The following is a 27,533-nucleotide window of genomic DNA, read 5'->3' as shown; positions in this document are numbered from 1 at the left end:
GGTACTTAACTAATAACAATGAAAACCAGTTTTAATGGTGAATGATTGTAAATGATGTACTGGAATTGCTAGATTGCAATGAAAAGGAGTCCTTAGTACTGAGAGAAACGGGTAGCATCCAAGGGCTGCAATTTCAGAGTAACCCAACATAGTTAATATTTCTTGGAGTAGATGTTTCATAGGGAGCTTTATAATAGTTTGTTTCTTGTCAAATCTAACAAGTCTGCAGACATTCATTTTCAGAAGAGGTACTCACTCAGAGTTGCCTAGAGTCAGCTTCTTCCCAGTCAGTTAAAACAAAAGTCCAAATGTTCAGATTTAAATGACCAACTAGTCTTCAAAATCCACAAAATAGGATAGGCCAGGATTAACTCTCCCAATCATTCCTGACTGTTTTGGTCTTTATGATGTAGAGGAACATCAACAGTGTATGAAGTATACTATTTCTGCCCTTGGGAAGATTGTGAATATATCACTTGTAGATTACCTCATAGTGTAGAGGATTGATAGCACCCCAATAAACAGAAAACAGATTTTTTGTTCATAATATCCTGCTTATATGGGATCTGAACACAGTGCCAAGAGGTGTTTTCCTGCCATGGTACTTAGGATGTGGTGATAATGTAGATTCAAGGTAGGCACAGAACACACACGTGTGCTAGGAGAGTTGGAGGGCAGTCTGCACCTCCTGTGTCCTTCGAAGTCTCCACTTCTGTTCCATCAGAATGAATGCATACACGCCTCTGAGAAATGAGTATTCCTGATTCGGTGTTGGGAATACAGTTGTATTCACAGTCTGGAACTCAAGGAACTTGACCATGGAAGCTTGTTTGAAGCTAGTAGGACTAGCCTGTCCTTCTTACAGCTCTGGATATCCCATTCATCTCCTGAATGCTGACAGACTCAGTGTCCCACACCAGTGGCATCCATACTGTCTCATTGATCCACTTTCTAGATCCATCTAGATCATCAGACAAGGTTACAGGATCCAGCTGACATCTGTGCACAGTCACTCTCACCCAAACTCTACAGCAGCTCGATTAGACCTGAGCTCAGCTTCCTCTTCATTAGCACAAGGGCCTGAGACCTACAGACAATGGATACATTTCTTTAGTAACCCCACCCCCAAAATGACTGTAGTCCCATAAGGCAGGGATGCTGGGAGGTGTGGGTTCTGGGCTCCCCAGCTTAACTCTGTACTGTACATATCATTCAGCCACAGATGAATTTCTCATGCTAAAACCCTTTCCTGGCTTCTGTTTCTGTTCTCATCTTGATGGTTCCGCCAGTAAGGGATGCACTTGGGCTAATGTCCCCTCACGTCATGCTCTTAGCTGGAAGCCACAGTTTTGTTCCACCCTCTGAAAAAATGTTTTTACATTCTTATTATTGAAATATTTTGTGTAAAAGATTGGAGTTCTATAAGAGTGGCCCATCTTTAAGGATGTTAGAAAACTTACTTATCTTTATTTGCAGTGCATAGAGCATGAAATCAAGACCCTAGAAGACTTACAAGATGAATATGACTTTAAATGTAAAACCTCTCAGAACAGAGGTAAGAATCCCAACAGTACCCATTGGTTGTGTTTTTCCCCCCTGTCTATATTTGTAAAGATCAGATATTTTCAGATCGCTTGACTGCTTTGGGCTTCTTGATGACTTAGGCCAGTATGTTTCAAGTGTTCAGTTCTGCTGATGGTTTGGGCCAGACATTTTCCTTTCCAGCGCTGTCTGCTGCCTTGCCAGAGGCTCATAGCACTACCCTCCAGCCCCCCGTAGTGACAATCAAAATTGTTTCCAGTCATTGGCAGATGTCTTCAAGGGAGGAGAACCAATTATTTGTTTGGAAAGACAGAATGGTACACAATTGGAGTTTCTATGACTTAACATCCATGAACATTGCGGAAGGTGCACTGTTTTCTGTGATGTGGCTGCAGCACTGTTTTATTGTTGCTACTTTTTTTAAAAAAAATGATAATTGCAACTAAAATGCTCCCAGAAGGCCATCTGCAAGAACACTAGACCCTAGTAATCACTTGGTCAACAGGGAGAGATTATTAGTGTAGCTTGGAGATATAGGGGAGAAAGAGCCTCAGCTACTACTTCCTGGGGTGTCTCCTCTCTCAAGGCCATAGACCGGTTCTGTACACACTCATGTAACGCTCTGCACGTTCTTGTGTTCATTTAATCGAAGCTCGGACAGTGACTTAAATAGTAGATGGTACTATTGCCAATTTATGTGTGCTCCTGAGAACTGGCACTTGGTTTAAGTGTGGATGCACTTAACTGCTTTTAGGATGTATATTGGTGAACTCTGTCTTAGCTTCTTTCCCTATTGCTGTGAGAAAATACTTAAAGGGAGTTTTAGCTACAGTTCCAGGTACAGCTCATTACTGTGGAGTAGTCAGTCAGCTTGAAACAGCTGCTCACGAACAGGAAGCAGAGAGACACAAATGCATGCACTGTGGTTAAGATCCTTCTTTCCCTTGTATAGTCCAGGATCCCTGCCCAGGGACTGGTCATGCCCTCAGCAAGGTGGGCTTTGCCATATTAGTCACTGTAATCAAGGTAATCCCTCCCAGGCACTCCAGGAGTCTGTCTCCCAGTGGTTCTAGATTCTGTCCTGTTTACAATTAACAATCAGACTTTGCATTTTTATCATGTTTTACCCAAGTTTGTGTGATTCTTGGCTTTAGTTGGATTTATCTTCTTTGCACATTTGGACTTATCCCCTGTTCCTTCACTCACAGAAAGTGAAGCCAACAGTGTGGCGAAGAACGACCAAAAACAGGAACAGCTGCTGCTCCATAAGATGTTTTTAATGCTTGACAATAAGAGAAAGGTAGGGACTGCTTCCAGTCATGGAGCATACATAATGGACTTTAATTACGATTTACTTAGTGTGGGAGGGTGGAGAGCAGAGAACAGCTATGTGACTCCTGGAAATCCAGCTTGGGCTTGGCAGGCACCGCTGCTGCCTGTAGAGCCAGCTCATGGAAAAGTAGGTCTCTAAACACTTTGCTTAGAACTCCAGCAGAATGTGAAGAGACACATGCTTTGGTTAAAAAAAAAAACAAAAAACAACCACCACCAACAAAAAAAAGTCTCTGGAAGTTCAGGAGTTACACATGAATTTATTCCCCCCTGTTCTGCCTCTCCCTTTAGGAGATAATTCACAAAATCCGAGAGTTGCTGAATTCCATCGAGCTTACTCAGAACACTCTGATTAATGATGAGCTTGTGGAATGGAAGCGAAGACAGCAGAGTGCCTGCATTGGGGGACCGCCCAACGCCTGCCTGGATCAGCTGCAAAGCTGGTAAGATTTTCCTGGAGTAGAATATTGGCAGCTCATGTGCGGAACACAAATGCTCATTGAGAGTGCCTTTGGACTGGTGGTCAAACGGGCCTGGTCAACACTGCATTGGAGACCCTGACATGTTCAGCTTCTTGCCGGAGAGCATCTGGGAAGTCCAGTGATACATGTGGCTGTTGCCATGTTCAGCTACATGTGCTTGATTGCCTGATTTTGACCATATAAAAACCCAAATGAATAGTAGTTACTGAGCTCACTGACTAACTTGAGACCTGACATTTACTAAAAGCAAAATATCTATCCAGGTGGTGGTGGCACATGCCTTTAATCCCAGCACTCAGGAAGCAGAACTCTGTGAGTTCCAGGCCATCCTGGTCTCTGAGTTTACAGAGGGAGTTGCAGGACAGCCAAGGCTACACAGAGAAAACCTGTGTCCAAAAAAAAAAAATTTCCAGGTTTAAATGAATTAATAGTTTCTTACGGTCCACCCATCCATTCAGTCATCTGTTCACTGGTTTAATCTGTGAATGCTGGCTGAATGGCAAACACTTTTCTGGGATTTGGACACTGAAAAACAATTGAATTTAAGGGCATTCTCCTCAAGAGTTTTGCACTGCTGAAGGTGAAGGGATACTTTAGGAAAATGAGGAGGAATTCTTTCCAGCAAGCAGTTCATGTGGTGGAGACACAGAGTGTCGTGCTGACTGGCTGGACAGTGCTGAGGAGACAGAAGTGAGACACAGCAGCAAGAGCTGCTGCTGCTCATTGCGGAAAATCAATCCCTTTCTTGAACTGGCTTCATTCACTCAACTGGCACTGGAGAGCAAAAGCATGCTTGTGTCTTCCACTGGGGCTCCATTTTCTCTGCTTTCTTGTTTATTCAAAAAGGGTCACAGGCAGCAGCCTGGAGGACAGAACAGAAACAAGTTTCTTGCTAGCAAGTTTCTATAGTCCAGGTAGCTAGCCTGTTTCTTCTAGGCTGCCCCAACCCCAGTCCCTCACAGTGTCTCTAATAGGTCTTGTAGTGACTGTACTGCCTTCACACAGTGGCTCCTGGCGCCTCTTGTGTATATGCCTGAAGCACCTGAAGCATCTGCTCTGCTGGTCCCCTGCCTGTCCTCTCTGCCCTTTCCTTTTGAAATCCCAGATTCTCTGAAGTCTCAGATCGCCTGGAGCCCTGCCCTGATTGTCTTGCTTTGTATAGTATCTCAGTTAGGATTTATTGCTCTGATGAAGCACCATGACCAAAGGCAACTTGGGAAAGAAAGGGTTTATTTCAGCTTAAAACTCTGAGGTTACACTGTATCAATAAAGGAAGTCAGGGCAGGAGCTCAAACCAGGAACCTGAAAGCAGGAAATGAAACAGAAGCCATAAAGAGGCGCTGCTCACTGGATGGCTCCCCACTGGGCTTGCTCAGCCTGCTTTCTTATACACCCCTGGATAACCTGTTTAGGGTTTCCACCGACCACAATGAGCTGGGCCCTCTCACATAAGTCACTAATTAAGAAAATACTCACAGCTTGGCTCAGGCAGTCTGCTGGAGGCACTATGTCAAGTGGACAAAAAGTCCAACCAAGATAGTAGCTCTCAGAACTGTGCAGAGAGAGCCTCTGACCATATTGTAATTCCTCAGGGCATGCCGATTGTTTCCTACAAGTAACTAAGCTTAATGCTGCCACAGGCCTCCATTTCTCCTGGAATGCGAAGTATAATTCTGTTACAGGTGTAGATTCTGTGATTCTCTCATCCAGTGTCTCATCCAGACTCTTGCTCACTGAGACCCCATGTCTTGTATCTTCCCAGGTTCACCATTGTTGCAGAGAGCCTGCAGCAGGTCCGTCAGCAGCTTAAAAAGCTGGAGGAGTTAGAACAGAAATTCACCTACGAGCCCGACCCTATTACAAAGAACAAGCAGGTGTTATCGGATCGCACATTCCTCCTCTTCCAGCAGCTCATTCAGAGGTAAGGCCAGGCAGGCCGACTCTCCAGGAGACACAGTTTGGAAGGGTTTGATGGTGTAGCATGGAGTTTGGCTAGGCAGCGGGTCATGTGCTACCAGCCACCTGCCCAGGAACTCTTTGGATTCACGAATGAAAAACACACATACACACATTAGCTTATTTTTGAAATGTCTTGGTTACTCAAGGCCTGAACAATTCTAATTCTCCCACAGCTGTACTCCTGGCTCAACACCTTCTAAATCTACCTTTAACTTTGCTGCCCTGTTACCTTCTGTGAGGCCCATTGGTCTTTGCTGCCCAGGATGCCTCTGGGCAGCCCTTTCCGTGGCTGTTCTTTCTTTCCTCCTCCATTTCAGATGGTCTTCCCTCTGCAGCTCTAAATCTGACCCATCTCTCCCCAAGTCATGGTGATTGTTTCTGCTCCCCACCACCCCCGAGGCCTAGCCCATGCAAATCTAAGGGTTCCACCCCATCTCCCGTTGTCCAGCCATTGGACACTGGCACTTTATTGATCGATCAAAAACCAATTGGTGGCAAAGCAGTGTCTGGATAGTAGATTCCTGACTAGAGAACTGAATCAATTCAAAGCATTAGAACCAATTCCCAACATGATGGATGGGCTTATCAGGTTTGTTTTTTTTGTTTGTTTGTTTTGTTTTGTTTTTTTGAGACAGGGTTTCTCTGTGTAGCCTGGCTGTCCTGGAACTCATTCTGTAGACCAGGCTGGCCTCAAACTCAGAAATCCGAGTGCCTCTGCCTCTCAAGTGCTGGGATTAAAGGCGTGCGCCACCACTGCCCGGCGGGGCTTATCAGTTTTTAATGGCACTTGATTCCATGCCTGCCTCGATTATGCCCATGCCTCTTCCTTCTTTTGGCTTCCCAGGAACAGTATAGTCGTTTTTACTTTTTCTGCCCCTTAGCCAGTATGTGCCAGGCCCAGCCAGTCTGACGCCAGATGCCTGTCCTCTCCCTGTGCTGTGGCCTCAGCCTGCCCCAGCCGGGCTGGCCTACCCTGCCTCCCATCCATCTTTCTCGGCCACTCCGCCTAGGCTCTGAGACCCACTGCAGGATTCTGGCCTGGTCCTTCATTACCTGGTAGCCATGTGGACTCAGCCCCACCATCAGGCCCCTTCTCCACAGCGACCCACAGGCCACTCCACACTTGCAGCTGACATTACTTTTACCCAGTTTGTCAGACTCTCAAAATACTATTCCATGCTCCAATGTTTTCAGTCTTTCAAGTTTTCCATCTATTGTCTCTTTAGGGAAAAGCTATCCATTTGTTTTTCACTGTGTTGGTTGTGATGACAATGCTAATTGACCTGTGTTTTGGGACATTGACAGCTCCTTTGTGGTGGAACGACAGCCGTGCATGCCAACTCACCCTCAGAGGCCCCTGGTCTTGAAGACTGGGGTACAGTTTACTGTGAAGCTGAGGTAATGAAGATACAGTTCCATATTCTGTCTGTCCCAGAATCTGTGCCCTTAATCCCCCACTATTTTCACCCCAACTTGCTTCAAATTTATAATACTCCTGCCTCAGCTTTCCAAGTACTGGAATACACCTAGCCCTTTAATTTCCTTTTATAAAACGGTTCTATGGAGTGATCTAGAGAAAACAAGTTTTCAGTAGTCATTTTAATAGGAAATCTAACTTTGAATAGCCAAGGCTCATGCTCAAAATAGAAGTATAACTAATATAGTTGCATATATACACATGTGCCTGGTTTTTTCATTGTAAATATAGTACATTTTTATAGTAAAAGAATCTTAGTGTAGGGAACCTCGAAGTTGGATTAAGAACCCCAAGGCCAAGTTCTCAGCACAAAGGAAATTTATTTGCACCAGAGGGACAGAGGACTGGGATAAGGAACAAAGACAGGAGAGAGAGAAGAGGGAGACGGGGAGGGAACAAGGAGGACGGGAGAAGGGGGGAAGTGGAGAGGGGAAGGGGTATTTGTCCCAGATTGGGACAAAAGACTGTCTCTGGGTAGACAGGAGGCACATGTGCTCCATAGAAAAATGGCTATTGATAAAGGTAAAGGGGGAACCCCCATGTTAAGGTGAGGTGTTTAATTTTAATTGGGCGTGTTAATTAGGTGAGCCAAAGGGGCTTTTGATTGCTGGACTTCAGTACTTAGATAGCTGGGCCTTGGTCGTCAGCTTCAGGAGGGGGAAGTGGCCAAATAAGGGGGCACGCCTTGGTGGCTAGCTGTAGGAATGCAATCTAAGGGTTTTTTGCAAGGCAGAGAGAATTGAGGAGAAGGGCAAAGCCTACCAGAGCCATTTTTGCCACACTCGAGCTGACCAGAGTGCCTTCTCTTCGAATTTCAGAAATGTCTATAGACAAAGTTCCAAGCAGCCTTCCTTAGATGTGCACAGGCTCATAACAGAGCTTTATGAATCCTAGACAGACACTGAAGCAGTGTGTGCGTGTAGACTGTGGTGAATTCATGTCTTTCACCAGGCTATACCAGTGTTCTGTGATCTAAATATCTGTGGACAGCTGCAGTAAATAGTCCATTTCTGCCCTCCCATAGTTTTGTACACAGGTGTGCATGTTTCACACATAGGCACATGCACATAAATGTATGGCATACAACATTTCAGTTGTTACACTAGGATCATGTTTGTAATGCAGTCTGCTGTTGTCCTTGCTGCAGTGGGAGCAGTGCTCTGTGGATGCTCTTCTGTGTTCCTGGGAGTGGCTGCATTCAGTAATTACTGCTCAGGAGATGAACAGCCTGGAAGAGCTGGGCTAGTCTTCAGTGGGGTGCTGCTGTGGGTACACGGAAGCTGTTTCTCTGCCAGGCAGCCCTATGACACATAAACACCAGTGGAGTCTAGAATTCATAATGGACAGGAAAGAGGAAAGCCAGTCCCCTCCCTTGCTCCTGACCCGAGGCCCCAAGCTCCTCCCCAGGTCTCCAGCTCTCAGACTGGAGATACATGGAGTCCCAGTCCACTCTCTTTCTACATCCCTGGTGCCACCCTGCCGTTTTCTGATTTATGGGTTGTAGATGTAATTTAATTTCTTGGTGGTGCTTTATATTTTCTTCCAACAGCACAGGAAATTAAATATAAGTTTTGTAAAGAGTGATATTCGCTTTTTTTGGCCCATATAGTATTGATTGAGAAATTTTGATTAAATCTGTGTTGACAGGTTATATAAAAAAAGCAGCTGTTTTACTAATGTCTTATTAGAGTGTAAAGTCAGTGCTGTATTCTGTTAGAGTTTAATGTTAGAATTTTGTCCCAGCATTGCCAGCTGGGAACTGACTCTACAAAGATACAGAAGAAGAAAACCCAAAAAGCTATAAACTTGTTAGTTCATTTTAACAACCAAAATCTAAAACTGGGTAGAGAGTTGTTTATATAAATGTTCACAGTTGGGGAATTTGCATAATAAATAAATTTTAGTCAATAGCTTTTGTTACGGTAATGACTATTATTTTTTTCTAGACTGTTGGTGAAATTGCAAGAGCTGAACTATAACTTGAAAGTGAAAGTCTCATTTGACAAGTAAGATTTCTTTAATCTTAACTGAAATGCTATTTAAAATGCTGGTTCTGTTTACCTCTGTATCAAATAAGCAGATTGGAAATTTTTCCCAGGACCAGGGCTGCACTCATGGTCCTGAGGCCGTGGCCTGTAATGGGCTACCCAGGGCCAACACAAGCCATCCTAGCAGACTTCGATTACTGGCTCCTTTTCTGAGGATTGGGAGCTTTGCCTAGAGCACGTGCTCTCTAGATCAGAGTAAACCAAAACCAAAACCAAAACCAAAACAAAACAGAGGAAAGAAGATTGCCTTCAAGTCTTAAAACAGTTAGGCTTAGCACATGGTATGTCTTAGGCCAGCCTCAGAGAAGAGGCCCTTAGTGCAACACACACAGAGATCCAGGCTTTTGTATCTGTAGCCAGGGGGAGGTTGTTCCTGGCGTGAGGGGGTGCGACAGGGGTGGGCGTGAGGCATAGTGGAGCCTGCTGCATTCTCTTATGTTTAGTTGCCAGCACTGAAGGAAGAAGAATGGGAAAAAACACTTTCTCGTCATTTTCTCAAAATCACTCCTGACAATAGGGAATGAGGTAAAGCTTAGTTGCTTTGTGATGTCCTCTCATTTCTGGAGCAACAGGGCATGGCTGTCTGTGGGTCACTAGTGCTGAGACAGGATATATAGTTCACTGAGCTCCTTAAACCTGTTAACCATTTACACCTCACAGTTCCCAGTGTGGAGCTGGCAGCAGGCTGTGTGAGAGAGAAATGCCAGGCAGGTGGCTTATCACCGATGACATTCAGTGTTACCTGATCTCCCTGGTGTGGGTGGGAAGGAACAAGTGAGCGAAAGGACAGGGACCACAAGTGTAGATGATCCCCATTATTTTATGTGCTTTTATGAGACCAGTCTTGCTCTTCAGCATATGCTGGCCTGGAACTCATTGTCTTCTGCCTGTGTCTTCTGCATATCGAGATTCAGGCATGTGCCAGCGCCCTGATCACAGATCTGTTTCTTTATTCCTCGATTCCTCTTCTCATGTCCTCCTTTTCCTCTCTCTTCTTGTTTTAAAGGGAGGAAAGGAAGGAAACATATTTACTGAGTAAACCACAAGGGGCAGTGAGCTAGGAAGTAACTACAGTATCACCTGCAGCCAAAATATTTATTTTCTCTTTTATTCACATGTCTATGTAATCATATGCATCTGTTTTGTATCTACTAAGTTTTATTTCAAATTTACATATTTTTTTACAGAGATGTGAATGAGAAAATCACAGTAAAAGGGTAAGTATAGCATCTACACCATACTTTGCTATTTTGTTTTTCTAGTGGTTTGAAGCATTTTAAGAATTTATATCTTCATTGTATAGATTTCGGAAGTTTAACATCTTGGGTACGCACACAAAAGTGATGAACATGGAAGAATCCACCAATGGAAGTCTGGCAGCTGAGTTCCGACACCTGGTAGGTAGAGCAGTTTGCTGTCTTGATGCTGTCTCTGGTCCTTTGGAAGTCTTAAATTCCCTAGACTTTCCTGACTGTGGAATCCTGGTCCCTTCTTCATATCCTGAGTCTCCTTGCTGTGTGTTTTGACAGGGGCTGTACAGACCTCAGTAAAGTTTCTTATAAACTCTCATGTGCATAAATTATGTAAGCACATGCTGCCTCCTCTGTGAGCAGCCCCCATGGTTCCAGCAGCATTCTAAGGAATCCATTCCCAAGTTCAGTCTTCACCTCTCCTGCCTTCCAAGTGTGCAGCAGCTTGACTACCAGTATCGCAAGAGAAGGAGGCCTCATTCCACTGGGTAGAAGGGGTGATACTTTCCTCCAGTCTCCATGAACCCAGTGTTGGGGCTGAGCCTGAAGGAGAGGTTAATGGTCCCTTTTCACTGGGTACCAGTTTCTGAGCTCCAGGCTTCATAGCTTGGGAGGTACATGGGAGGTGAGAGCCTCCATCCAGCTTGGAAGTCTAAGAGTGTTCAGATTGGCCCTTTACAGCTCAAGGATTGAAATCTGAACTGGGAGACTAGGTCAGCCTGGTGTGCTGAGCCTGGTCTGGAAGATTCTGCTGTTTCATGTGCCTGGGGCCAAGAAATCACTGCCAAAGGTGCTTGGCATACCATTGCATGCAGAAGGAACAGGCCTTGGTTCTGGAACATCATCTCCCTCAGAGTACTCACACCTCACCAGGCTTCAGGAAGAGGCACTTTCCCTCTTGTTCTGAGGAGATTGTTACATCTTTCTTTCTAGTTCTTACTGGGGATTGATCTATGAATAAACATATCAACTCTCATGATTAACTTGCCATTTTGTTTCTTCTTTTATAGCAACTGAAGGAACAGAAAAACGCTGGCAACAGAACTAATGAGGTAAGCATCTGTGGGTGGTGAGCAGGTCCTAACGGAACAGATCTGTTCCGAGAGGATGCATAGGAATCCTGTCCTAACGGAACAGATCTGTTCCGAGAGGATGCATAGGAATCCTGGAACCTGACATGGAAGAGCACTCAGGGTATCTTCGGGGATGAGAAAAACAGTCTCCCGTGTACTTTCTGGTTGAAAGGCAGTTTAACCCACAGTCTCATTGGCCCTACAAAGACAGCCAAACAGATGGGGCGTGGTGGGCTTTCATATTGTTCACCTGGGTGAAGAAATGAAGACCCAGAAGTAAGCGTGGTTTAGCTCAGAATGCACAGAAAAGTCGGAGAGGCTGAAAGTCTTGGTATAGGCTTTCTATTGTTGTGAGGAAAAACTCTGAACAAAAGCAAGCTGGGGAGGAAGGGTTTATTTGGCTTAACTTCCACATTGTCCTTCTCTGAAGGAAGTCAGAACAGGAACTCAAGCAGGGAGGAGCATAGAGGCAGGAGGATATCTGGCTTTTGCTACTTTGTGTGTTCTTTTCTTCCACCCTTTTTACCCCACACTTTCAATCCCCTAACAGTAGATAAGAGAGAAAATAAAAGGAAAGAGATCCCAGAATAAAGTCGGGGATGGCAAGGTAGTGGTGTTATTGTTAGACTACTTCCTGCTGATTGGGGTGCTCTCAGGGCCCTAGCATTTATATACCCTCTGCAACTTCCCAGAATTCCAAATGTCACACAATCACAGAAACTATCTATAGCTGGCAAAATTATCCTTCTGCTAAGAGCATGAGGCAAATCAGTCAGCTGCTGAGGACAGTCCAAAGCAGCCCCGTATCCCCACGCCTGGGATTAAAACGAAAACATACTCAGAACATTTCTATGTTTTTTAAGAAACCAAAATTTCAGAATTTTCACTACACAGGAGCTGATGCAGAGGCCACGGAGGAGTGCTGCTTACTGGCTTGCTTCCCATAGCTTGCTAAACCTGCTTTCTTATAGAACCCAGTTCAGGGATGCCACTACTCACAATGGGCTGGGCCCTCCCCTATTAATCACTAATTAAGTAAATACCATATAGCTGAATCTTATAGAGCAGTGCCTGAATTGAGGTACCCTTCTCTAGGGTAAATTTGCTTGTGTCAGGTTGACATACAGTTAGCCCGCACAGTGACTGATTCTGAAGATCGAGTGTTGCAGAGAGTTCCCTGCCATTGCGTCTCCTACACTACACCATTGCTTTGTCATCGATCCCATTTTACAACCTGGGCCTTAGAAGTTAAGTTCGTGATGATTGAAAAATGAGAAATGGTTGGGCATGGTAGTGCAGGCCTTTAATCCCAGCAGTGGAAAGGCAGAAGCAGGGGAATCTCTGTGAGTTTGAGGCCAACTACAGAGTTCCAGGACAACCAGGACTGTTACACAGAGAAACCGTTTCTCAGAGAGAGGGGGTGGGGGAAGAAAAGAAGGAAATAAGAGATGGACAGAAGGGTAGTCTGGGCCTGGGTTGGTTTGAAATTGTTGGCTGTCATTCCATATCATGACCAGTAGAGGTCACTGCAGCTACGAGACAAATGCTGGTCTGTGCAGCACAGACACCGTCTCCTTAGCTGTCTTTGCCGCCTCCTAGGTCTAGCAGCTGTCTCTGTAGTTCCAAGATGGTGTGACACAAAAGAGATGTGTCACTTTGAAACTATCCCTTTCTACCAAACCGAAGCACTTAGGACCAAGTGTATGCAGGTTAGTTAGCACTTTGAGGAGAGGCTCTGACTTGTAAGATGCACCCCCGCCTCCACTGGCCCTGTGAGGTGTGTAGTCTGTGGGAGAAGGCTGGAGGTCAGAGGTCCTGGCTTGTAGATAAACCCACTCGTAGTTGCCACTCTCCACTGGTGTTTCTGTCTCTGGATACATAATCCTTGCCACAATTACAAATGCCTTTGAGAGAACACTAAGAAGCTTAGAATAATAAATCTGGGGTATTATTGAGTTCTGAAGTCTGAGTTCTGGATCACAGCTGATTTTAGGGTCTTTACAGACTATTTGGGGTTTGAGAGTTGTTTTCTTTTCCTTTTGAAAGGGACCTCTCATTGTCACCGAAGAACTTCACTCTCTTAGCTTTGAAACCCAGTTGTGCCAGCCAGGCTTGGTGATTGACCTTGAGGTAAGATTTGCAGCTCTCTGAGGGAGAATACACTTTATCTTTACTTTCACAAAGGTTTGTTTTTCAGTTTTTATTTCAGACTTACTTACCTAATTGTTAAAAAATGATGATCCCTTTAAAATTATTATTATTTTTAAAGCTTTCTGTGTATGGATGTTTTATCTGCATATATGTCTGTATGCCAGATATATGTGGTGCCTGCAGAGGCCAGAAGAGGGCATCAGATCCCCTGGAACCCAAGTTACAGACAACCATAAGCCACTATGTGAGTGTAGGAACCAAACTTGGGTCCCCTGGAAGAGCAGGCAGTGTCCTTAACTACTGAGCCATCTCTCTTGTTCCCAGAGTGATCTTTTCCAGTAATGCTATGTTGACATTAATGATCTAGAAGCTGGAGACTTGAATTAACCTTAAAATTTTGCAAACAAAAAAATTGTTCTGATTGTGCTAGTCACTGTTGAGTGTTTAGCTATTAGAAAGGAGATTCCAGTGATTTCAAGGTCTTTGTTTCCTTTCAGACCACCTCCCTTCCCGTCGTGGTGATCTCCAACGTCAGCCAGCTCCCCAGTGGCTGGGCTTCTATCCTGTGGTACAACATGCTGGTGACAGAGCCCAGGGTATGGAAAACACATGTGTCTTAGCACAGTTAGCCAAGACTGCTGCTGCTGGCTGCACCCATCACCAGGTGTTGGGGAAAATAGTGCCAAGCCCTGTGGCATCACTGAGGACCTTGTGTGACAGGAAAATAGTCAGGTGTATGTGCTAGGCATGGGGACAGTGATTTTCCTTCTGTGTGGACGAGCTCAGGCAGTCAATGGCTTTATTCTCTGGTTGTAGATGGATTCCTTCTGTGTTTCCTGTTTTAAAATGTATGCAGTTGTTAAATAGGCATGCATTTTCTTAGAGCAGGTACACACTGCAGTATTTCCTATTGTCATTAGGAAATACTGTGTTCTGTAAAGTAGTCAGGAACTCTGGTTAATCAAATACAGAATCATTGCTCCCAGGGGGAAATTTAGAGCTCAGTTTCTGTGACCCTTCAGTGGAAGCATTCTTGGCAGCCCATCTATAGGTAACATGAGTGTGCTTCTTTTTAAATCCAGTCTATTTGGAGACTTGTTGCACTGTAACTCACGCCTGAGTGAAGCTTATCTAAAATACTCTCTGTAATGTCCCCCAGCTTTCGTGTGCCTAGCACCATTTTAAACAATGAAGTCACCAAGAAAAATCACAAAAATGTGCAAAGCAGAGAGGCCAAGATAATTGTGAGCTGCAACAAAAAGCCAGGATGTTGTTTTGTTCTGTGTTAGCAGTGAACATCAATCTGTGACCACAAACTTGCCTCAAGTATTGATTTTGGAGATAGAAGTAAACTGTAGTGAGTAAACAGATTCAAGCATGAACCTGCTAATTCTGAGGATTCTCATCCTCAGCTGTGACTGCATATGTGTCACATAAGCCAGCACTGAGCTCTGGGGCAGGCTGGGTCTGTCTGAGCTTACCTGGGGCAGGTGGCTCCTTTGTAACCCCAGCTTCTGGGTGTTTTCTTTCCAGAATCTCTCCTTCTTCCTGAACCCCCCGTGTGCACGGTGGTCCCAGCTCTCAGAGGTGCTGAGTTGGCAGTTTTCATCAGTCACCAAGAGAGGTCTCAATGCAGATCAGCTGAGCATGCTGGGAGAGAAGCTTCTGGGTATGATGGGCATGCACCCACGAGTCGGCTTTCCCCTTCAGTCGTTCTTTATTCTGTTTCTTAGAGGTAGAAGAGTGTTAAAAATCAGTTGGTTTTTCACTATAGCCAGTTGTAGCCAAGTGAGATCAAGGCTTTGAAAACACCACAGAGTCCCGATAAAGGAACAGTGACCCTCGCTCTCTTACACTAGCATGTCTGAGCCAGGATCTTAAGGAGAAATTTTTAGATTATGAGCCTGAAATAAGATATCGACGAGCAAGATGAGCTCTTAACTGTCCTTAGAAGTAAAAGAGGAATGTCCCTTACATAATAAAGTTCTAGGCTTAGAAACCCTAGGGTCTTGTGCCAGGGTCAGGGCCCTTGTTGCAGGAGGCAGAGCCACAGTTTTGTCTGATCAAGCAGTCTGGACTGTGGCAGATAGTTCTCTCTCAGTGGCTAATGACAGAAGACTTACTTGTCTTCTACAGTGAAAACTCCAAGCCTCTCTTATCACCGACAGACCTTCCAATGAACCTGCGTATCTGAACCATGTCTTTAAAATTCCATCCACACTATTGTCCAGGTTTGCCGTCTGTGTAGCAGGGTGACATAGACCGTAGATGAAGTGTGCCTTTCCTAACTGGATGTCCTTCAGCAGGGTCTTCACCTCATTTGTACAATAACGAAGGTCTAGGACCTTGTTCTGTATCCACATTTGATGAGCTGCAAGAATTTGTTTTCCTGCTTGTTGAAGCTTATCTGTGGTTTTCTTTAAACAAAGTAGTGGACTTAACACAGCTCAGACCACATGCTGTGTTAATTTATATGGCTAATAATGTTTATGGTTTGAACCACTGTCCAATTTGTGAGAAGGCTGAGGGAAATACCTAACAACAGTAAGCTTATAAAATCCCCTGAAGGTGATCTTGGTCTTACTTTAAACTGTACGTTTAATCTGTGGGACTTTTGGCAGGGAGGGACTTCATGTAGACAGTCAGAGGGACAATGGGAGACAGTGCTAGGTAGGGACAAGGAGACCTTCTCCACAGAGCCTTCAGGAAGACAGAGGTCATGCCAAGGTCAGATCAGCCTGGAAGGGCGTGTCCTGAGGTGAGATTTATAGAGATCTGTCTGCTGTCTGGGAAAGAAGCTAAGAGGCACCAGATGGCTGGCTTGATGGCTCAGCTTTCTCTGCACTTTCATAATCAGATGCTCAATAATCCCCCATGCATTCCTTCGTGATGTTGGAATCAAACCAACAGACAACAGCGTGGTGGTGCACATCTGTGATCTCAGGCTGGTGGAGTCAGAGGCAAGGATAGGGAAAAATGAGTTTGAGGCCTCAGTGGGCTGTGCAGGGAGACCCTGTCTTAGAAAATAAAGGGGTGAAACAAAACTACCATTTTTAGGTTTTAGACTGCTTGCTGGTCCACTCAGTCTGTGTAATTGCTGGTCCGTTTCAAGTTAGTATACCAGAGACTATCAGCTATGATGTGGTCACTCTTTGCAGTAGATGTAAGAGCTCTCAGTCCAACTAGAGCAGCAGATCAATTTCTGTGTGGTTTTGTTTTTAGGTCCTAATGCTGGCCCTGATGGTCTTATTCCGTGGACAAGGTTTTGTAAGGTGGGTACTCTCTGGGTTTTACATCCTGAGTCTGAGTTCTTCCCACTCTGGGAGCTCTCCCAGTTCTCACTGTGGTACTTCATTGTTTGCTTACTCTGGCATGTTCATCTGTCCCCCTCACACCCCCTAGGACAAGTTGTTTACTTTCCTACAGGGCAGGAGGTTGGTCTGCAAGCAGAGCCCGGCAGGAAGCACCTGCCTGAGTGATAACATTTTTCCACATTCCTCACACGAGCCTCTTAATCATCAGGGTTTGGCTAAGGCTGTGTGAAATGTGTGCTGTGGGCTTGTGCAGAGCTGCTCCAGCTGAGGCACTTGCACAGGATGGTGACACCCTGCAGGAGTCACCAGCTGGAACTGAGCAGCTCATGCTGGCGTCTGCTACAGTGAGGAGACTCCTGTTTTCCAGTTGTCTGGGAAATTATCTTTGCTGGGTGCTGCTCTTGTGAAAGGGAGCCAAGGAGGGAAAAGCTCTAGCAAGTCAGTAAGAGGCAGGGGAGCCAGGCATCCCCACTCAGGAATGACTGCCACTCCTGCTTGATCTGGGTCTCTTTGGAAGGGCAGGGAAAAGCAGTGTTTTGGTTAACTAATTGTGCATTTGTATACTTTCAGGAAAATATCAATGATAAAAATTTTTCCTTCTGGCCTTGGATTGATACCATCCTAGAACTCATTAAGAAGCACTTGCTCTGCCTTTGGAATGATGGGTAAGGGTCACTGAGTGCTCTTGGGGCAGAGTGTGAACTGGCCTTCAGTATTTGGCAAGGTTTTTGTCTTGCTCAGAGATGCATACTTACCTGGTATAAGGCTCCATGAACGGACACCCTCAGGAGATTAAGTGTGTCTTAGGATATCTGTATCTAGCTATAGCTATATCTACATCTATATCTCTCTCTTTTAAATGTGTAAATATATAATAAACAAAGCCTCTTAGTGCCATTAATGTATTTATTCATTCATACAAAAATTGTCAGTATTTACTGTACTGCCCTAGTAAAGAATCAGAAACTACCAGGTTGGACGGTGCAGACATTTAGCCTCAGCAGAAGGCTGAGGCAGAGGCAGGCTGATCTCTGCTTATAGCATAGCAAGATCCAGGCAGCCAAAGCTGACAGCGAGACTCGGTCTTTTTTGTTGAAAGAAAGGAAGGAAGGAAGATAGAAGAAAAGAGAGAAAGAAAGAGAAAGTGTTTAGCTCGTCCATTCCCAGGATCACCATATCTCATGGTAGCTGTCAGTTGACCAGAAGTCCTGGTGTTTGAAAATCTGTTGTCTGAGGCTGCATGTCCAGTACCAGATGCATATGCAGACATTTTCATGTTGTTTAAAGTCAGCAAGTAACAGCAGAAGCCTCATTGCCTGTTTACTGAGTAGCATCCCATGTTGTGTTCATCTTGTTTCTTACTTAGCACATGTATCTATAAGTGAGATCTTTCTTTTAAGTGCCAGTTAAACACTTTGAAAGTATGCATTTTTATAATATGTTCTCTTGTCAAGTGGTAGCAATTTTCAAAGACTGTAAGTCAAAATGGAAAATTAAATTTATGAATGAAACACAAAGTATCTCCATTAATTTCTTGAATATCCAGGTGCATCATGGGCTTTATCAGCAAGGAGCGAGAACGTGCTCTGCTTAAAGACCAGCAGCCAGGGACATTCCTGCTCAGGTTCAGTGAGAGCTCCCGGGAAGGGGCCATCACATTCACATGGGTGGAACGCTCCCAAAATGGAGGTGGTAAGTGAAGTGTCTCACACATGCCAGCCTGCCACACATGTCTGCAATCTATTGCTGAGGATCAGCCCGTTTGAATAGCTTTGGAACGGAAATAGCATATCCTATAATTATACAACCTAGCTCTCATAGAGACTTAAAGCAATGTGAACACTGGTGATATGCTGCCCGGAAACGTGTTGTGGAAATGATGCATTTCAAAGCAAGGCCAAGCTTTTCCTTTCTCTCAGGGTTATTGCCTACAGATCAAGGATGTGAATCAATCTCATCTGCTCCCAGTTGTTGGAAAGGATCATATTTCCCACAGTGTACGACTTCAAACTTGACTCATTCTGAAGTAAAGTGCCTGTGTGAGGGCAGGCTTTGTGAGATGTGGCCCTGCAGACTCCTCCACATGCTGTTAGCAGGAGCTGCTAGGGTGAGGTGCAGCTCCATCCACTCAAGTAGAGCAGCTGCACCTTCATCTCTGCCATATACTAGATTTCGATTTAACCAAATGGCTAAAACCCTCCAGAATCATGGTATTTTATAGCAGGTTGAACAGAACAGATGGCAAAAGTAATTTAACAAACTGATAGTTGCTTAAGGCTCAACTGGAGAACCTCAGGGAAAGCTGGGTGTCCTAGGACTTTCTGTTTTCTTCGGATAGATTCACAAAGGATGGTCTTGTGATTCTACTGATCTTCGTTCCAATGAAACAGCAGGCCTGGAATCAGGGCCTAGTGCAGGCAGTGGGTGCTGAGGTCTGCCTGGTTTCTTTTTTCAGGGCTGTTTATAGCCCAAGCCCACTGAGAGATGGGGCTGAGAACCTGATTAAAGAGGAAGGCACTTAGCAGCCAGAAAGCTTAAGCAGGGCAGCACCAGCTACAGGGATTTAGGCTGTAAGATAGTTAGAGGGAGAGAGAGAGGCTGAGAGAGAGAGAGAGAGAGAGAGAGAGAGAGAGAGAGAGAGAGAGAGAGAGAGAGGCAGAGAGAGACAGAGAGAGACAGAGAGAGAGACAGAGACAGAGAGCCTGCCCAAGCTGGAGGAGTAGTGTACACCCAGAGGTGGGTTCATGGCTCCAAACAGGAGAGAACTGAAGCACAGCATATTCCCTGGAATTGCTAGAGGGAAGAAGCAGCACACAGCATCTTGGTTTTGTTTCAAGAATTGCTTGATTTAATAAAATAGGGTTTTCTATCTGAAAGGAAAAGCAGAAAGTCAGCCGATCTTTACTGACTTGATCTGTAGCCTGAGCCTAATGATGGTGTGCACGTGCGTGTGCATGTGCGAGTGTGTGTGGTGTGTGTGTGTGCATGTATGTATGTGTGTGCCTCTGTGTGTGTGTGGTGTGTGTGCATGTGTGGTATGTGTGTGGTATGTGTCTATGTGTGTGGTGTGTGTCTATGTGTGTGGTGTGTATAGTGTGTGTGCGTGTGTGTGTGTGTGTAATTAGCTATCTATCTGCAGACAGACCTTGCTTTGCTAAGGCTGCAAGTTTTTAGACATAGTTTAGGCTAGAATTAGACCCTGCCAGGATATGGATATCAACAAATATATTGTTACTAAACAGTGAAGATAATGTTTGTTTTTCCTCCTTTTAAAGCAGGAGTGTGACACCTTTAAACGTACAGCAGGCTCTCTGATTCCCCTTGGGCTGTGGCTGCTGTGCTTTATTGCTCTCTGGGGTGCCCTGTACTGACTGGACCTCACTGGTTTCCTCCTTGTAGAACCTGACTTCCATGCCGTTGAGCCCTACACGAAGAAAGAACTTTCAGCTGTTACTTTCCCAGATATTATTCGCAATTACAAAGTCATGGCTGCTGAGAATATACCAGAGAATCCCCTGAAGTATCTGTATCCCAATATTGACAAAGACCATGCCTTTGGAAAGTACTACTCCAGGCCAAAGGAAGGTGAGTGCCAGGCACGCTGTGGCGCCCCATGAGAGAGGCAGCAAGGCCCTTCCTGGTGCTCCACGGCTCCCAGACAAGTTAGTACCTCACATTGGTTCTCACTATGCTATAGGTGGATCGTAGTGGCACAAATGCCAACTGTAGTATTATCAAATCATCGTTCTCTTATTAATGATGCAGGCTTTTAAAAATACAGCATAAACTCAATAAAGTTGAAATGCATTGATTGGCCTAATGTGGGTATTAAGAGATGAATACGTGTTTCTGGGTTGGTTTTTTTTTTTTTTTTTTTGGTTTTTTGAGACAGGGTTTCTCTGTGTAACCTTGGCTGTCCTGGAGCTCACTCTGTAGACCAGGCTGGCCTCGAACTCAGAAATCCACCTGCCTCTGCCTCCCAAGTGCTGGGATTAAAGGCATGCACCACCACTGCCCGGCCGTGTTTCTGTTTTAAGCCTATTAGAAAAGTCTGTTTCTGGTTGTGTATATTTGTTATACCTCTTCCACATAAACTGAGTAAAGGGTAGGAAGCAAGGCTAATCCATTTCTTCTAGCCTGCTTGGGTTACAATGGAGGCCACTGAGGTCCAGGATCAGTGAGTCGCCCAATCAGGTAGGCTCAGTTACTTGTGGGAACCTGTTGTTGTTAGTGACTATATGAACAGGAAACCTCCTCTTAGGGTACAAGTCTGCCTCCCAGGTCGTGGGATTACATTTGGAAAAGTTAAAGTTAGATCCGTCCAGCTATGCCACAAAGCTAATAGTCTTTTGGAATCTGAAGTCTCACTATTGGTATTTTAATCCTGCAGTGAGAATGCCTTTAGCCCACCCCCACAGCTAGACCAGAGAAACCTTTGCACACAGCGGCTTCATTCACCTTGTAGGATTTCAAGCCTTGGGAAGACAGAAGTAGCTAGACTCCTAGCTTTCTCCTGGTTGTTTCTCCATTCCCACTAGGATTTCAGTTGACTTAAGCAGGAAGGTTATGACCCCTCAACATTTCAGGACAATAAACTGTCAGGTAAATCAGAGTTGATCCCTCCAAGTGACTATCCTGTTCCCATGTGATTTCTGCTAATGTGACGTGTACATGGTGTGCTTGCTTGTAGCACCAGAACCGATGGAGCTTGATGACCCTAAGCGAACTGGATACATCAAGACTGAGTTGATTTCTGTGTCTGAAGTGTAAGTGAGCACAGAAGACTGGCTTGTTCAGAACCTCAAGCCAGCCCCGTCCCTGGCTGGGGTCCATTGATTGCACTGGCTCGTGGCTTGCTTTTCCAATGTAACTGATGTTGCCACCACAGTTGGACATTCTGGAAAGATCGTAACTAGTCCTGGTGTCAATGCTTACCGGCATTTTACTGCCATAAGATAAAAAATACCAGCAACAACAACCTGCCACCCAAACCCACAATAAACCAAATAAAAATGAAACAAAGTTGTATGTAAGGACTCCCCAAACTGACACTTTGAAAAAAAGCACGAATAAAAGAACCAAAACTCGATGAGTGGGAAAGCAGTTCTTTCAAGCAAAGGCCAAAGTCGGAACTGGGGTCCATTTTCTCCACTTGCTTTGATTCTGTCGTTTCATTCCATAGAAGGTAGAAAGTGTTGGAAAAGTCATTGTCAGTTACTTGCTTGCGGCACTGTCTGGGGGTGAATGGATGTAGCCTTCATGTAGAGCCCTGTGGATCAGCCTTATCTGCATAGACCTCAAGGTAGGGAAGAGGGACCCCCAGACATCTCTCGGTGCTTTTCTGTCCAGGGTGAGCCTCGAGAGTCCACCACCTCAGGACGACACTGCATATGTTCACAGAGGCTCCCCCAGGTGGCAGTGGTGTAGGCTTCAGTCTGGCAATTGCTCATCTCTAAAGTCTAGTGTATCCCAAGGGGCCGGGCTGGGGACATAAGCCTCCCGTGATCTGTACTCTGTGAGATACGTTTTATAAAGTGTTTGTTTTTCTGAAATAAGAATATGAAGTGATCACTCAGTCTCAGATAGATAAAGTGTCTCAGCTTGTACTGCGGCCTACATAACTCAGGTGTTGACACTGCCCTTTCCTTTTCTGTTCCAGCCACCCTTCTAGACTGCAGACCACAGACAACCTGCTTCCCATGTCTCCAGAGGAGTTTGATGAGATGTCCCGGATAGTGGGCTCTGAACTGGACAGTATGGTGAGTACTGTGGCAAGGGTATTTCCACCGTGAGAAAGCCTGAGGCAGGCTGGTGCTGCATCGGGTGCTGTGACGAGCCCAGAAAAGGGTTTTTTTTTTTTTTTATAGATAAGCCTGTGTTTAAGCTAGCTGTTTCATCAGCAGGATTTTATTGCTAGCATTTCACATGCCCATCCCCTGTGAGGTAGAAAGGTCTGGCCTTGTAGCTCAAGGTTGTTTTCAGAAGCAGACATTTTCCTGTGGCTGCTGAGACTATCTGGGGCCTCAGTGAAGGATTTACCCTAGGAAAGATGGATTCCTGTTGGTTACACTGACTACACACTACCTAGCAGTGGTAAACAGTTCTGCCTGTGTGGTAGTTCAGAACTAACTCATTCTGCCAGCTTCTGAGGCTATCAAGGACTTGGGCAGAATGGACGGCTCAGAAAGTAACTTCCTGTGTCTGTCTAAATAGAAACGTGTTTGCAAAAGAGAAAATCTTCTTTTGGGAGAATGTTTTTCAGCAGATTAAATAGTACCATTGGCCTGTCAGCCTGAGATCCTTCATCCCACTGGTTTTGTTTGGGTGACTGGAGTCTTGCTGATGCTGTTTAATTTTAAGCTCTTTTCCACATGGAGTCCATCCAGTTCATTTTTCAAAGCTCATCTGCTGCTTTCAAAAATAATTCTCTCAGCTCCTGCAGGCCTTTCTTCATTCCCATGTGCTTTGTGCATAGCACAAACACCGTGTTCATCAGTCATGGGTCAGAGGAGGGGACGGGAGAGAGAGGGTGCGGAACGTGTGAGCAGAGCTACACACATTCATGTGCTAGGGGAATGCTTGACTGTCACCTCAGTGATGGCTGTTTTTCCCATGTGGCTTAGACCTTGTTCTTCACCTCACTAACCACACTAAAAATCTTAGCGAACACCTTCTTATAGAATTCTGACTCTTGAGCATTGCTAGTGTGATTACAAAATAGTTGTTTTCTTGATGAAATGAGGCTTTGGTCCATGTAACCTCCCACCCTGTTATTTCTGTGAAAAATGTTTTGTAAGTCTCATATGAAAATGGAATCATGGTAAAGCTTGATTCAGAAAATGTAAAATAGATCAAAAGGCCCAAACCACAGGGTGTGAGCTTTTACACCTTTGCTCGGTAAGTCACCCTTCCACCACCGCCACCACCACCACTGATGGGTCGTGCTTGTCAAGCTGCTCCCATGCACCAGGCAGAATCTTTTTGCATCTGTTAAGGTGAAAGCAGTGATGGGTGAGGAGCCCGTGACTGGAACTTGGCATGTGGTGTTCCACCTGTCATCGCCATTGTTGTCTGTGATCTAGAGAACTAAGCTGTTAGTTCCTCCGTTTGTACAAAGAGCACTGCTTTCAGTATGCTGGAAGGCGATACTGTGGGGCCTTTTACACCCTCAAACAAATTTCAGGAAACGGGTTTGTAGTCTTTGGACACCCCCTGTAGCTATTCTATTCCAGTGAGGTTATGGAATAGATACATAAAGATATACAGATACAATAAATTAGTATGTAACAAATGTTGCCTCATCACAGTAGTCCCCAGGTGAACCCCCAACAATCTCAGGATCTCTAGCAGGGGAAAGTGAGATGAGCCTGTCAAGTCACTGTAACTCCACAAAGACATGCTCTGTCCTCAAGCTTACTCTTTGATTTCTGTCCAACATTTGCTTTTGGAATTAGGGCATGTGAGCTAAGAACAATGACTCTGTAATCCAAGCAGTTGGGGGGCTGAGACAGGAAGGTCTCCTGGTGGAGGCCACACAGGGCTACATAGAGACTCTGTCACAAAATAAACAAATGGAATTGTTGTGTGCTTTTAGGTGGAGGTGGGCCATGGACTAAAAAGGTAGTCAGGGTTGATGGTTGGTCCAGCCTCGGCTCTCAGGCTCCTGAGGAATTGTCCATGAGGGCAGTATACTGGTGCTGCTCTCCAGAACGCGTCTCGGGTATAGTCTAACATTTCCATACAACACGTCTTGTCCCTCTGGACTGGAATAGAACTAGCCTACTGTCCTAGAGGTGCTTGTCCAGAGCTCATACTCTATTTTCTTCTGTTGTATTGGACATTTTATACATGCTTTCAGACTTAATGCTTTGACCAGACCTATGTGTTAGGCACTATTAGCTAACTTAGCACATGAAGAACTTGAGGCTTACACAGAGGTAAATAAGTCAGTCACATAGTGACAGGACATGGATGCAGGTTTTCTTCATCTCTCTCTCCCTCTCCCCTGCTTCTACAGCACACCATTTTAACTACAGATTTGTACCATCGGCTAGCCTGCAAACCCTTCCACATGTTTTTCAATCTAAAACTGCTTTCCTAACACTCAAGAGGTTTTGCGATTCAGTGGTGTGTTTGTGTTGGTTCTTCTGGCACTTGAGGCTGTGGAATTCTCCGTCATGGTGCTGTCCTGTACCCTGGGGTGTTTAGCAGCACCCTGGCCTCCACTCTCTAGAATATATTGATTCCAGAATACATACATACATACATACATACATACATACATTACATAGAATACATACATGCCCATACACTGCAACAGCAGTGTCACAAATGCCTTCAGAGAAGCCAAGGAACAGAGCCATCTCTGAGACATCTGGAAGTGCACCAGGGTAGAAGTCAGAGTCAGTGGCAGGCCCGTATTCTCTGAAGAACAGTTTGCTGACTCCTGTATGCAGGGCAGAGAGGCAGACTAGGTAGGAGCTGAAGTGATTCAGAGTGATTTTACTTCTGATTTACTGGCCCACATCTGAAACACCGGCTTTGTTTATTTTGCTTACTCAGTGGCCTTTAAGGAGAAGTCATCATTTCTGTCCCTCTGGCACATGGCTCAGCATTTCCTCACACTCGTTGTGAATGAGCTGATTTGCCATGCTGCTGTCCCTAGACTTGCATAACAGCAGAAAGCTTTATATAGTCTGTCTGGGATGAGTCACAACATTAATCCAGCAGGCCAGACAGTAATAATCCATCAGTTTCGGTGGTGTAAAGGCCCTGATGAATTCCAAAAGGATACGCCGTACTAGCCTTTCTGGTTTCGTGATGGTAGTTTGCTGTAGGAAGCATTCTCCTGCTCTCCATTCTAGGAAGGGCAATAGTGTGAACTATATGGATCACATGTCATAAAGTGTGTGTAATAAACTTAACTACATTTTGTCTTTTTGCAGATGAGCGCAGTATAAACACGAATTTCTCTCTTCTCTGGCGACATTTTTCTTCCCATCTGTGATTCCTCCCTGCTACTGTTCCTTCATATGCTGTGTTTCTAGGGAAATGCAAGAAAGAACAGCACATTTGTTGTACCCTGTTGATAGCAAGTGGATATTTCTCTAATTAGAAACCTGTTACTCTGAAGGACTTCACGCATCTTACTGAAGGTGAAATGGAAAGTCACTTATGCAAAATGGATTTTGTAAACAAAAACCAAGAGCTCCACCCAAGCACAGGACTAGAGTGCAAGTGTTCTGGAAAGGTGAGGAGTACAGTAACGTTAGTAATGCTCTGTGATCAGTGCCCGAGTGCTGCACATTAGAAAGATACACACTTATGGGGGAAGGACCTTTTTGATGTAGGAATAGTTCTGTCCCGGGAGAGATTGGCATGTCCCCTCTCCTTTATGGCTGGAACTCTTCCACTGTTCTACATATGGCACAGTTTAAAATCAACTTTAGATACAATGATATATCAAACTATAGTGGACATCCTTCATCTGAGTGGGAAGAAAACTGTCGAGTTCCTTATTGCAGCTTCTGCATTGGCTGTGTTAATCCAAAGGCATGATTGCTTTCTTCAGGGATTAGCTCTGTTGGTGGCTATGGCTAAACAAAACTAAACACCGAAAGAAGTAAGAACATTTTCATGAGTACTCTCTGTTCAGCCTATACTACACCAAGCTACACGATTTTTGTTGTCTTTTTGGTCATCGGTTGAATAAAATTGTCTTTGCACATCCATTAAGGGGGCCAGCTTTCTTAAGGCAATTTTTTTTTTTTAGTTGAAATTACAGATACAGGTAAACCCAGCAGTTTAACTCATGTTTTTTTATTAGGCTGACTTTATCATTTTTAGCTTGTTGTCTTAATTAGCCATAAACTTGGAAAAAGGAGTAACTACTTGAATCATTAGCCAAATATGAGTATCAGATAATTTTAAAGCATTCCCTATAGATGCGCTGTCACCAATGAATGTGTTTTTCTGACAACTACATTCACAAATGGTTCCATGAGTTTTGTCACCCTTTTGAGGGATGATGTTTTGTGGCACGTGCTGTTCTTTACTTTCCTCAGTGGTACAAAGACAGCCTGGTGATTCCAGTCTTGGGTTGGTTTTTCTGGGCAGCTTTCATGGACTGCTGTCCAGGCAGGACAGCTAGGGTGCTGTCCCATAATCCTTTATTTTACTTTGGTGAAGATGAGTCTGCCTTGCAACCCAAATGCAAGTCTGTACCACAGTAAGTGTGCACAACCCTTAGTGCTGCAGGGAAGCAAAGGCTTCCTCTCTTTTCATGTCAAAATGAAATGACCAAGAAACAAAACATTTAAAAAATATTGTTTCTAAATGCTGAGACCTAACAATTGCTTACACTGTTGTCTGTTGAAACAGTTACGATTTCATTCTGTTGAACTAGCTGAGACTTTAAGAAATGTTAAAATTATGTTAGTTTCCTATTATTATTTAATATAAAGATATTTAAAATGTCTAGTATTGTGAGTTGGTTTAATACATATCTCATTTATGTATCAGTCCTATTTTAAGTGCTTTTAAAAAAAGATTTATTTAGCTATATATTTTACGTATATGTGTGTTTTATCTGAATGTATGGACACCAGGAGAGGGCATTGGATCCCATGAGACTACAGTCAAATGGGACCGCAGTCAGAGGCTATTGTGAGCTGCCATGTGGATGCTGGGAATTGAACTCAGGGCCTCTGGAAGAACAGCCAGTGCTCTTAACAGCTGAACCATCTCTCTATCAGTCCTATTTTAAAGGAAGACTGAGAAGTGTCACCCTTGCTTATTATCCTGCAGCCACATTAACTATGACAGTTTAAGGTAGGTCGGTGGGCAGGCACAATAGTGAGGCCACATGTGAGGCAGAGGCGTGGGGATCAGGAGTTCAGTCATTCT

General features: G+C 44.7%; 1 protein-coding gene across 2 annotated transcripts in view; it reads left to right on the top strand.

The window, feature by feature from the left end:
- Positions 1 to 27,107, top strand: part of Stat1 (signal transducer and activator of transcription 1) — a 40,592-nt gene extending 13,485 nt beyond the window's left edge. For both annotated transcript variants that reach the window (XM_028765555.1, XM_028765556.1), the window contains exons 7-25: positions 1,477 to 1,555; positions 2,751 to 2,842; positions 3,166 to 3,317; positions 5,119 to 5,277; positions 6,621 to 6,713; positions 8,739 to 8,798; positions 10,028 to 10,057; positions 10,144 to 10,237; positions 11,101 to 11,142; positions 13,210 to 13,293; positions 13,812 to 13,910; positions 14,848 to 14,983; positions 16,537 to 16,586; positions 17,199 to 17,293; positions 18,175 to 18,320; positions 20,028 to 20,213; positions 21,319 to 21,394; positions 22,288 to 22,387; positions 25,574 to 27,107. In XM_028765555.1, coding sequence (XP_028621388.1) covers positions 1,477 to 1,555; positions 2,751 to 2,842; positions 3,166 to 3,317; positions 5,119 to 5,277; positions 6,621 to 6,713; positions 8,739 to 8,798; positions 10,028 to 10,057; positions 10,144 to 10,237; positions 11,101 to 11,142; positions 13,210 to 13,293; positions 13,812 to 13,910; positions 14,848 to 14,983; positions 16,537 to 16,586; positions 17,199 to 17,293; positions 18,175 to 18,320; positions 20,028 to 20,213; positions 21,319 to 21,394; positions 22,288 to 22,387; positions 25,574 to 25,588 — 1,788 coding nt within the window. In that variant the 3' untranslated portion in view covers positions 25,589 to 27,107. The remainder of the gene's footprint in view (positions 1 to 1,476; positions 1,556 to 2,750; positions 2,843 to 3,165; positions 3,318 to 5,118; positions 5,278 to 6,620; positions 6,714 to 8,738; positions 8,799 to 10,027; positions 10,058 to 10,143; positions 10,238 to 11,100; positions 11,143 to 13,209; positions 13,294 to 13,811; positions 13,911 to 14,847; positions 14,984 to 16,536; positions 16,587 to 17,198; positions 17,294 to 18,174; positions 18,321 to 20,027; positions 20,214 to 21,318; positions 21,395 to 22,287; positions 22,388 to 25,573) is intronic.
- Positions 27,108 to 27,533: the final 426 nt, after the last annotated feature.

This window comes from Grammomys surdaster, unplaced genomic scaffold (assembly GCF_004785775.1).
Source record: "Grammomys surdaster isolate TR1022 unplaced genomic scaffold, NIH_TR_1.0 165, whole genome shotgun sequence".
NCBI classification, from domain to species: Eukaryota; Metazoa; Chordata; class Mammalia; order Rodentia; family Muridae; genus Grammomys; species Grammomys surdaster.
Note: the sequence above shows the minus strand (reverse complement) of the source record. Positions and strands in the feature narration are given on the sequence as shown.